This window comes from Melanostigma gelatinosum (assembly GCF_949748355.1).
Source record: "Melanostigma gelatinosum genome assembly, chromosome: 2".
In the NCBI taxonomy this organism is placed as follows: Eukaryota; Metazoa; Chordata; class Actinopteri; order Perciformes; family Zoarcidae; genus Melanostigma; species Melanostigma gelatinosum.
Genome location: NC_136635.1, coordinates 6,005,722 through 6,016,462, shown reverse-complemented (window position 1 = coordinate 6,016,462; position 10,741 = coordinate 6,005,722). Strand labels below are relative to the sequence as shown.

The following is a 10,741-nucleotide window of genomic DNA, read 5'->3' as shown; positions in this document are numbered from 1 at the left end:
AAAATTACAAAAAATATCATGGCATAGTATGCCATACATATTTAATTATTAGAAAAAAATCATTGTATGGTGTGCTATGAACACGCCGCTGAGAACAAGTTCAAAGATTATTGTAATCCTACACGAAGAGCAGGTTATGTGCAGAGTCTGATCCAGCACAATGTTACAGATCTGTACTGTCTTCATTCTTAAGAAGTTGGAGTGGAGGTGGTGTTTTGGCATTGTGCATCATTTCGTGACTTTTATCCACTCAACATGTGCAGTAGCTGTCACATTTTCCCTTTTGAGTGTCCTGTCTGTGTCACAGCTGAGTACTACCCTCTAGTGGATAGTTTATGTACGTGCACCTGGAAACACAAATCCATTTGCATCACAAGTGCTGCAGATTGTATCTATCATGTATCGGTATCATTGGGCAGACTGACGGTTTTTTTGGAAACCACAAAAGGATATGTTAAATAAATGATCGACGGACACTTAACCATTGCATCCAGCTGTGACAACCATGATATAGTGTATTGGAAAAATTTAATTTCATGTAATTCAGGTTACACAAGAGACAGCCCTCCACTAGAACTTCTGGCACTGCAAAACTTCTAGTCTGCTGTGTCAGAAGCAAAGTGCCACATGTTGGATCCAAATTGACAATTGTTGTGCTCTCTGGTCAGGTTAAAGGTTATTTTGTGCTCTGGTTTCTGTATTGATGATGTTGTATCTTCCTAGTTTTGCTAAGCCAGAAATTGGACATGACCATTTCTGATATAATAATATTTGGAATTATCTGAAACGCCATAGAATTGTGTATTGATTGTATATGAATGTATTGAAGATAAGACTGACCAATTATTAGTTGCTTGTCCAGAATCAAATGTCCAGCTGCACTTCAGTCCAGGTTGTGTGTGTAATTACATGTAGCCTCATGCTGTTTTAAGTCTCAAACACTTCTGTACAAGTATGAAATTACAAATATATTTTATGGCTATTTTGTGTTAAAGTGTTGTATGATTTTTCCTAATGTCAGTTTTGATGGTAAAATACTACTTTTTCAAATGTTGATTTCATAGAAACAAGAGATGCACTCGAACATCTGGTTGGGTGTGTCGATTGTATTTATCAATGGCATCATCGAAATGTAACAATCTATTAAAAAGCTAGGATGCCAAAGGCCATTATAATAATGACAGCTATTTCATAATGTTGCCATTTCCTTGTTTACTCTCGCTGAACCAATCACCTACGGGTGGGTCTGTGTGGTGATAGTGGCTCCAGTTACTATTGCCCAATCAGAGGCCAGTTTACTTCCCGGGGGCCCGCCTTTGCACGGTAACCATTGGTTGAATTTTAATGAGCAGTGGTGTTATGGGCGGAGTCTGTGGCTCTACGGTGTCCAGCGGTGAACGTCACACGATAACCAGCACCTGGAGCCGGGAGGAAAGAAGAGACGAGCAGCCTGCCTCCCTCCTCTGTCTGTCTGTATCTACGGGTGAGTAAGCGACCCTATATTAATCATTATGATGCGGGTTCATGTGTGTTTAACGTCACTTCAAACGTTATGCTATTTAGGTAGCACGGTTTAGGATACAAAGGATATTGGACGTTTAAGGTCATAGTTATTCGAGGTAGTTCGTGGCAATGAAGTGGCAGAGAAAGGGGCGCGTGCAAGAGACAACAAGTGCTAAAACTCATCTTATCGAACACAAAAAAAGACTGAAAGGCTTCGTTTTTATTGACGTTATGCAACGGTGCCCCCCCCCCCCCGCGCTTCTATTTCATCTGTCAAGCTTCTGGAACTAACCTGAGACGAGACATGTTGGACAGAACAGGAGGCATTGTTATATTGTTTGTGTAACGTTAGCTTTTGTGGGCATAGTCTACTGCAATTCCAGCAGATATGGCATTGCCTTTGCTCCACAAGTGTGGTAGTGTGTGTGCGTGTTTTAATCTCATCATTTATAAATGATTGGCTTGTGAAACTGCACTGCATGTTTTCGACCTGTCATAACACATTCACTTTAAAAGGTTGCACACTAAAGGACGCAGAATCTGTGAAAAAAAAGAAGATCACTCACTTTGACCCACTTTCATATCAAAATGTCACTGGTGCCATTTAAATTGAATATTTGATGAATTCCACTGCGTGCAGCCGTGACTTTAAACAACTGTGGAAAGTACAGCATGCCGCTGCATAAGCAATCTTATCCCGATAACTTGACCCTTCACCAGCAATGAGCGGCACCGTGGCCGCGGAGGCCTCAAGGAGACGAACCCAGCACAGCGCCAATGGGAAAGCATCTGAACAGGAGGAGCAGCCGGCACAGTGGGGGAGAGCATGGTGAGTATCATACTTGTCCAAAACAATGTGATCTATTTATCTTCCAATCTCAAATAATGGCCTTGAGAGAGCAACAGAGAAAAGACAACAGTGAGAGCGCAGGAAAATAAAACTAAACAGAACCCAAAAAGTCATGATATTTCATTGTGATTAGCTACTAAAAAAAAAATAAGAAATGTCAGATAGACCTCTCTGTAGCACTTATGTAGCGTCCTCACACTCATTTCATGTTCTGCTGAATGCTGTAAGGTGGTGATGATGATATACTGGTCACCGGACTGCATCAAGTTCATGTCATATAATTGATACATGGCCTGATAAGACTGCGTCCTCTCGGCCTGGCAGCGTGACGTTCTGTGGCCCTGCGTTCTGTGGCCCTGACTTTCTAGTAACGTTTGAAACATTAGGACCTCTCACAGTATACACGTGGAGAACAAACATGAGCTCATATGACTAATTAGTTTTCAAGGTTTATAAAACACTCGATGTCACGGTTTGGATCTGCTCGGTCACGTTAGAGCCGCCCTCACACTGTGTCTGTGCTCATATCTCACTCATCCTCAGGGAGGTGGACTGGTTCTCCCTGATCAGCGTGATCGGCCTCCTCTGCTTCGCCCCCTTCATCGTCTTCTACTTTGTGATGGCCTGTGACCAGTACCAGTGCTCCGTCAGCCAGCCCCTGTTGGAGTTGTTCCGAGGCGAGACCACGCTGCTGTCCATCTGGGCCCGGACACCCTCCTTCACCTGGTCAGCTGCCAAGATATACGCCATCTGGGTGGCCTTCCAGGTAAGAGGAAGAAGAGTAAAGAGGAAGAAATGTTGGGGGGGGGGGGGGCGGCTGCAACTGGCAGAAACTGTCTGTTGTCTTCAGCTCTTGCTGTTGCCTCGTCCCTCAGGTGTTCCTGTATATGTGTGTTCCTGATGTGACCCATAAGTTTATTCCTGGCTACATCGGTGGAGTGCAGGACGGAGCACGAACTCCTGCTGGTAATTAACACACACACACACGCACACACACACACACACACTTGTGATCCCTATTTAAAACACTTATTGTTTCACATTCATTACCGAACCAGATATTATCTCTCACAGTTCGACCCCCCGTGTCGTCTCCTTGTTCTCCACCGCAGGCCTGATTAACAAGTACGAGGTCAACGGGCTGCAGTGTTGGCTGATCACTCACGCTCTGTGGTACGCCAACGCCCAACATTTCCACTGGTTCTCTCCCACCATCGCCTTCGACAACTGGATCCCCCTGATGTGGTGCGCTAACATACTGGGCTACGCCGTGTCCAGCTTCGCTTTCATTAAAGCCTACCTCTTCCCCACCAACTCTGAAGACTGGTGAGTGCTGGTACACATGTTCACGGATTCAAGGACCATTGATTGTCTTTATGCAACACAGGGATGCACAACACAATGCAGTTGTAGCCCAATTGTAAAACAGCAAACACATAAACACATGACAAACAAAAACAGTAGCCCATTCCTGAAATGAATTTTTGGAATTTGTGTCATAAGGAATGTAAACCGCAGCAACAAAAACAGTCCTCTGGGCAGATAATATGGCAGACATATTCACATTTAAAAACACAACATCGGGAAAAACATTGTCCATCAACTTTCAATATGTTGAAGCATCATGACGTAAACACAGAGTCCCCATCCTCTCGTCCCACCGGAGTCCTCTCTGTGTCCTGCTGTCCGCCCGTCAAGTTCAGCTTGATCCGGGATGAACATGGAGCCGGGTCTCTGAGAGGATGTGGGCTCAACAGTCACTGACCTATGTTGCTTCGCCTGTAGTCTTGTCTTGTCCATCTTATTTCCCTGCGACTAGGCTGGGTAGTGGAGTAGCCTTGGGTCTTAGCTGGGTTAGCTTAGCTTCCCTTCCGGCTCCCCTCCCTGGAGCAGCTTGGTGACGTTTGGTCCGGCAGGTCTGGCTGGGTGGTCGGCCGTGGGCAGTGATCGATGTTTGTGAATGTGTTCTTTCACATGCCATCAGTGCTCCAGTAATAAACACGGAAGAGCAACAAATGTAGCAGAATTCCAGGAAGCTACCGGCCGCGGCATGTACAAGTAGACTTGTCAGACCATGACAAGTCGTTGGAGCAGAAGCGTTCTTTACGTCTGCTTAATATATCTTAAAGGTAAACTAGTTGTGTCTTAGGTATCAGTACACCACTGTATCAGCTCGTTGTCTCCTCTCTGATTCTGCAGCAAGTTCACAGGGAACGTCTTCTACAACTACATGATGGGCATCGAGTTCAACCCGCGCGTTGGCAAGTGGTTCGACTTCAAGCTCTTCTTCAACGGCCGGCCCGGCATCGTGGCCTGGACCCTCATCAATCTGTCCTACATGGCCAAGCAGCAGGAGCTGTACGGCCATGTCACCAACTCCATGATCCTGGTCAACGTGCTGCAGGTGAGGCGGAACAATTATAATTATTATGAATAATTAAACCAGAAGTGCTGCAGAATCGGAAAACATAGAAAGTGACATGTTATGTGAAACTCAACTCCTTTAACCTTACGTGTAACCGTAGACATTTCTTTATATGTCTCTCTCACACATGTTGCATAACTTTAGTTTGTCAAAGGATGAATATGACATACATGTGCGTCCCAGCACATTCAGGTAGCCCTGGATCCAAAACAGCAGACAAGTTGGCAAGAGAAGTGAGCGAACAGGAAATTATCGAAATTTTAGACTTTCAAAATCAGAGGGCAAACGTATCATGTTGAGAAAGATAATAGACAGCGGCAATAGTTTTGTGATAGCACAACAAAAGGACCAGACACTGGATTGAGAATACAGAAGCAATGGTAGGAAGGAGGGGGACGAACAGGAAAGAGAAGTAACAACAGACTCAGACACAGTTCACTCTTCATCATGGAAAAACATCCAGATCAGTGTCATGAAAAAGAGACAGTGGAGCGTGTTCTAGTGAGACTCTGAGGAGGCAGAGACGAGTGATGACACAATTCTAGAAAACAGTGCGAGGAGAGGCGCGTGTAAAAAGTACATTATATTATACAGCCCTGTTAAACACAAGTGTTCATCATTACGTTTACAGTCCTCGACTCCGAAGCCGCAGTTTGAGTTCAAAAGTGATTCCATCGTTCTTTTTACTCGCTGCTGGTTGAGTCATCATAAATTGGGTTTTTGTGTTTTTTGCTCTCTCGCAGGCCATTTATGTGTTGGATTTCTTCTGGAACGAGGCGTGGTACCTGAAAACCATTGATATCTGCCATGACCACTTTGGATGGTATCTGGGCTGGGGAGACTGTGTGTGGCTGCCATACCTCTACACACTGCAGGTAACACACACACGCGTGCACAACACACGCAGGAATGATGATGTCATCAATATGGAAATGAAGTGTTAAATGGCCCTGAGCGGCCTTGTGTGTAAATACCTGTATCTATAAGGTGTGAGTGTGTTGTACACTAACATAGACAGTGGGTATGAATAAATAAATGTGTTGTGGCTCTCCAGGGTCTGTACCTGGTGTACCACCCAGTCCAGCTGTCCAACGGCCACGCCCTGGCTGTGCTGTTGCTCGGCCTGGTCGGGTATTACATCTTCCGCTCCACCAACCACCAGAAGGACCTGTTCCGGCGCACGGAGGGCTCCTGTTCCATCTGGGGCAAGAAGCCGGCGTACATCGAGTGCGCCTACCGCTCGGCCGACGGCGGCGCCCACCGCAGCAAGCTGCTGACCTCGGGGTTCTGGGGATTGGCCCGCCACCTCAACTACACAGGCGACCTGATGGGCTCGCTGGCCTACTGTGCCGCCTGCGGCTTCGGCCACGTCCTCCCGTACTTCTACATCGTTTACATGACCATCCTGCTGGTGCACCGCTGCGTGCGTGACGAGCACCGCTGCGGCAGCAAGTATGGCAAGCACTGGAAGCGCTACACGGACGCTGTGCCTCACCGACTAATTCCTGGGGTGTTTTAGAGTGGGAGGAGGGGGGAGAGGGAGGGTGGGGGCTGAGATTACAATAGATACAGTGTTAAGAGAGTTAACACCACATTTCATACATTCTGAAAGGTTCATGTATTTCTAGTACATGAAACTTTACATGTATACTGTATGTGCAGGTACAGACTGGTCATTGCTATATTTCCCTGCCTTATGTAATTTGATACACCGTTCTGCTGCTTTCATTATGCTGAGACCATTGAAACAGATTTTATCTTAGGAGCTATTAAGACCAGGGACAATTTAGACCAGCTGAGGCCAAAATCAGGACGAGATCTGTTCTGTAGTGGGCTGTGGTCTGCGACTAAATACAACCCCATAGGCCGTTTGTACACGCAGCTTATTACGACCCATATTTACGCTGATTGTTGGGTGGCGAGCACTAGTGGTCGTGGTAATAATGACGGCAGCAACGGAGGAAGTCAGGTGATGTAGTGTAAAGAGTGATGAATGTTTGCGTAGGGAGGAGTTCGGGGTTAAATGAACACAGGACTTTGACTCAGGAGACCGCTGTTAGGGTTCTATGCGGAAAAGTCAACATTGAGTTATTTTAACTTGCGTACCGAAGTTATTTTACCTCACGTACACACATAACTTAAGTTATGTGTGTACGTGAGGTAAAATAACGACGTGTTGGTCTCGTGCCACTGGTCGGGGGAACTCATTTGGAAGATGCTTCTTATTAGAGGGGAGCAGCAAAGAAGCTACGTGGTTGTGGGCTGGAGGATCTAATCATTCCACACCTGCCGTTTCCATCGTGCATCTTGTCTGTTTCACAGTCATTTATCATGTTCCAGTTTCTCAAATCGGAGAATTCTATGTTTTCCTGTTTTATATCTGTGTACATTCATCACCTGTCAGGATTTTCTTTGGCTGCTGTTGATGAAAGACACATTTGATGATGTCACTTAGCACTCAGGTAGCCTATGACGAGGGCTGTCCATTACTCTCTGCATTCTTAGACTAAATGAGTGATTATAAATGAATGGGAGATCTATTTATTTTTCAATCTGTCTATAATGTGTTGTTGTCGCCAGAATGAACCAAATGTGATTGTTGGCTCTGCCTCATTAAAAAAGTGATGTCATCTTTGTTTAAAGGTTGTCTGAATGCTCCGATTGATTCACTCAGTCCTTTTCATAACTAACTGCTGGTGAATGTTACGAGAGATTTGGGTTAGGTTTGGTAATTGCTTGTCTTGTTTCCTTCATTGTGGTTGAGAGCAGCTTGTTCACGTAAATCAGCCTCGTTATTGACTCACAGAAACACTCAAATGTAACAGCAACAACGCTTTCTGAACAGTTTAGAGTCTTTTGTTCTGAAACGTAACATTTACAAGTTAGTTGGATCGTTGTATTTGCTTTGTGTTGACCCAACATGTTTAGTGGATCATGCCGTGTCTAAGTTATACGCTGATATAAATGTCCAACCATCATGTCTGTTATTTCCTAATGCCAGCACTGCCTTTCTTATCGCAATAAAGTAAAAAACAAAAAGGTTTTCTTGTGACTGTTTTTTTCTATTTACACGTGACTTCTTTTAGAAATATTCACTGATGCAGTCAGAGTGGGGAAAAAGGTTCAATTTGAGATTTTGCTATTCACCTGTGTGTATATATAAAATAAATAATGTACAAAAGTACATCTATTTGTGAATGTGAAGGCCGAAGCAGCTCATCCAGCAGCATCAACAGTATGTAAGGGTTTTGAAAAACAGCACAAGGTGAGCTGATGTTTCTAATGTTCAACACTAGGGGGCAGCAGATGACAGCTAATCCCAGGGTTCAGATCAGTGTACAGAAGGAGTCGGACTTGTATACACATCTCTACAGTTGGAGTGGGTTTAAGGCACAATCGTTAGTATCGTCATGTATCGTTAGTCCATTTTAAATAGGAAACAAACAGCTTTAAACAGACTTGTAGCTCCCCTGACTAACTATTCAAAGCTATTTTTCCCTAAAAGGTTCCCTAAAAACACTGCATTATTATGTTAACGCGCTCACTCTTTTTTTGTAGAACACTCACTGTGTTATTATTTATTTAAATAGCATCTGCAGACAGCTCCCTTACATTTGACTTATAACATTTTACACACTACAGGCAGAAAATGTCCTCTCAGTCACCTGTACAATTAGTGTACACACACAGAGAGATTCCTGATTTGAGGAGGTTGTTAAAAAATAAATGAAAGAGAGAATTTGAATATGACTTGACGTTGGAATGTTTGTACACCAGAAAAGGAAAGGAACCCCTTGGATACACTACATTTATAATGAAAATATATATTTCGGTTTATGAAGATCATGTGATATGATCAAAAGCTCCAGGACAGCTTCTAAATTGAACTTGTGTGGGATAGTTCTCTCAACTTTCCGAGGTCAGGGATGAACCCAAGCGTTCAAAAAATCTGTAAGTCTGAACTTCTACTCGCAACGTTAATATCACAAAATCCGAAATATCCTTTCAGGTGGATCAGAGTAGGTAAAGACGCCGGCACATATGATTTGACAGCTTGTGCTGAAGTGTTTTCTGTAATCCATCACCCCCGTGGGTCCATTATACCATGTGAGCACCGACCGGCCTGCTCCCTGCACCTCCCCATCAGCGGCTCCCCTATCACTGTAATGATACAAGTTATGGATGTAAATCAGTTATGATAATGGAAGACTCATTGATTCCTCTTGCCTTTGTTCAACGCTAATGCAATATGCAGCAGGTTCATTGCATTGCATTACATGGAACCAAATCACCAATCATTCCATTCCCGAGTGAATTGATTCCCAAATTATCCCTGAAGGCGAGGAAGTGTTGGTTGAGATTGACGGGGCTCTGCTGTGTGACGGCCGGGTTCACTCATAACACAGTTGACAAATAGCTCCCTTTGAAAGAAGCGGAAATCGGAAGAGAGAGATGATCGCTTTTCGACGACACTAAAAGCTAGGCTATTGAATTTGCGAGCTTATGAGTGGGGATCATGCACCCTTCCATATAAATGTCCAGTGTGCACAATAACCATATTGTGGAAGGCCCCTTTTTGCAGCTGCGCATTCATCTGTAATGAGGGGCAGGTGGGGGTCAGGGAGAAAGAAATAGCGCCAGCAAAGTTGGGAGTCAGTTGAGCGAGAGAATGAGAGGCGAGGAGAGAGTGCAGGAGTATACAGAAAGCACAATGGGATATTTGGGAGTTGGTGCCACTCCACAGCTACAGTTGGCTTGATTTCCCGAGAGGCCAAATTAGTTTTTATTGGAAGCTTGGGGGGTTAAGAGACTTGTGGGTGAGAGTCGTAAGACCGGGAGGAAAGGGGCAACTCGGTAGGGAGGCGATTACATGATTTGTCAGCAAAACTGCGGGCACCGCCGATCCACATGTACCATAAAGTACAGCAGACCGCTGCAGAGCATGCCAGGCCCTGATAATCACATTGCGGTGAGCGAGGTGTGATGGTGGTTTGGTGGCAAAGGAGCAATTCTAGCCGCCATAATGTTGGTGTGTTTGACGGTTAAATTTATTGAGAGTGTGTCTTCATTTCATTCCTTATACGTCAACAGCCTAGCAACAAAAGCAGTCACTCGTCGTCCTTTTGCTTCAAGCCAGTATTGAAACAAAAGGACGATTGGATTACAAAGACATTTCATGTGCCTCTCAGAACTTTGGTAACCTTTCATACAGCACCATCATTCGTGGATTTACTTGCTGTTTAATCTCATTGCAACCAGCTTCAGCTCAGAGTTAATTCAAAAAATGTTAGCATGCAAACACGCCTATTAACTAAAGATGGTGGCAAACATTATGCCTACTGAACACTGGCATTGTCATCGTGAGTATGTTAGCTTGCTGATGTTAGCATTTTGCTCAAAGCACCACTGTGTCAAAGTGAAGCGTCAAAGTAGGCGCTCAGTCTTGTTTTCTTCTACTTCCTACTTCAACAGCTGACATCTCTGTTTCCCTCGTTGTATATCTGCCAGACAACAAAGGGAGTCACTCAAGTCTACCTTTTGTTTTTTTCTGTATTCTTCCACTGGCCTTCCTTCCTTCCTTCCTTTTTTTTTCTCCTCTGACCTCTGACCTCAAGGCCGTCTGTCCTGTTAGCTAATGGACGGATGAGACATCCAGAATGACCATCAGACTAAACAAAAAGAGCCCAGCTAGTTTGAAGCTAAAGGTCAGGGCGTGTGTTTAACACTGGCTTTAACAGGGCAAAGACCACAAAACGAATACAGTATCTGTTCCCCCTTAATTTAGCAATGTAAACTTCATGGCTCCAGATGAAAAGCATCTTTCTTTAGCCTGAAACTAGACAACACGTCCCACCGAAACTCTTAAAAAACCTCCCTCTATTGTGCTCCTCCAGACGCATTGAAACAGGTCTTGAATTGAGAAAAAGGCTCCGCCAAAATAAGCTGACAGAATCCCACACCTA

At 44.5% G+C, this 10,741-nt stretch overlaps 1 protein-coding gene across 1 annotated transcript; it reads left to right on the top strand.

Moving 5' to 3' along the window:
* Positions 1–1,378: 1,378 nt before the first annotated feature.
* Positions 1,379–7,802, top strand: dhcr7 (7-dehydrocholesterol reductase). The gene is made up of 8 exons (XM_079289160.1): positions 1,379–1,483; positions 2,224–2,332; positions 2,897–3,119; positions 3,229–3,319; positions 3,466–3,679; positions 4,553–4,757; positions 5,522–5,653; positions 5,833–7,802. The coding sequence occupies exons 2-8, from the start codon at positions 2,226–2,228 to the stop codon at positions 6,295–6,297; spliced, it is 1,437 nt and encodes a 478-aa protein (XP_079145286.1). The 5' UTR covers positions 1,379–1,483; positions 2,224–2,225; the 3' UTR covers positions 6,298–7,802.
* Positions 7,803–10,741: the final 2,939 nt, after the last annotated feature.

Excerpts from the sequence above, each read along its gene's own strand:
- dhcr7 (XM_079289160.1), top strand. The coding sequence starts at position 2,226 with ATGAGCGGCACCGTGGCCGCGGAGGCCTCAAGGAGACGAACCCAGCAC. Across the intron at positions 3,120-3,228 it reads CCATCTGGGTGGCCTTCCAG|GTGTTCCTGTATATGTGTGT; the intron begins GTAAGAGGAAGA and ends CTCGTCCCTCAG. Across the intron at positions 3,680-4,552 it reads CCCACCAACTCTGAAGACTG|CAAGTTCACAGGGAACGTCT; the intron begins GTGAGTGCTGGT and ends CTGATTCTGCAG.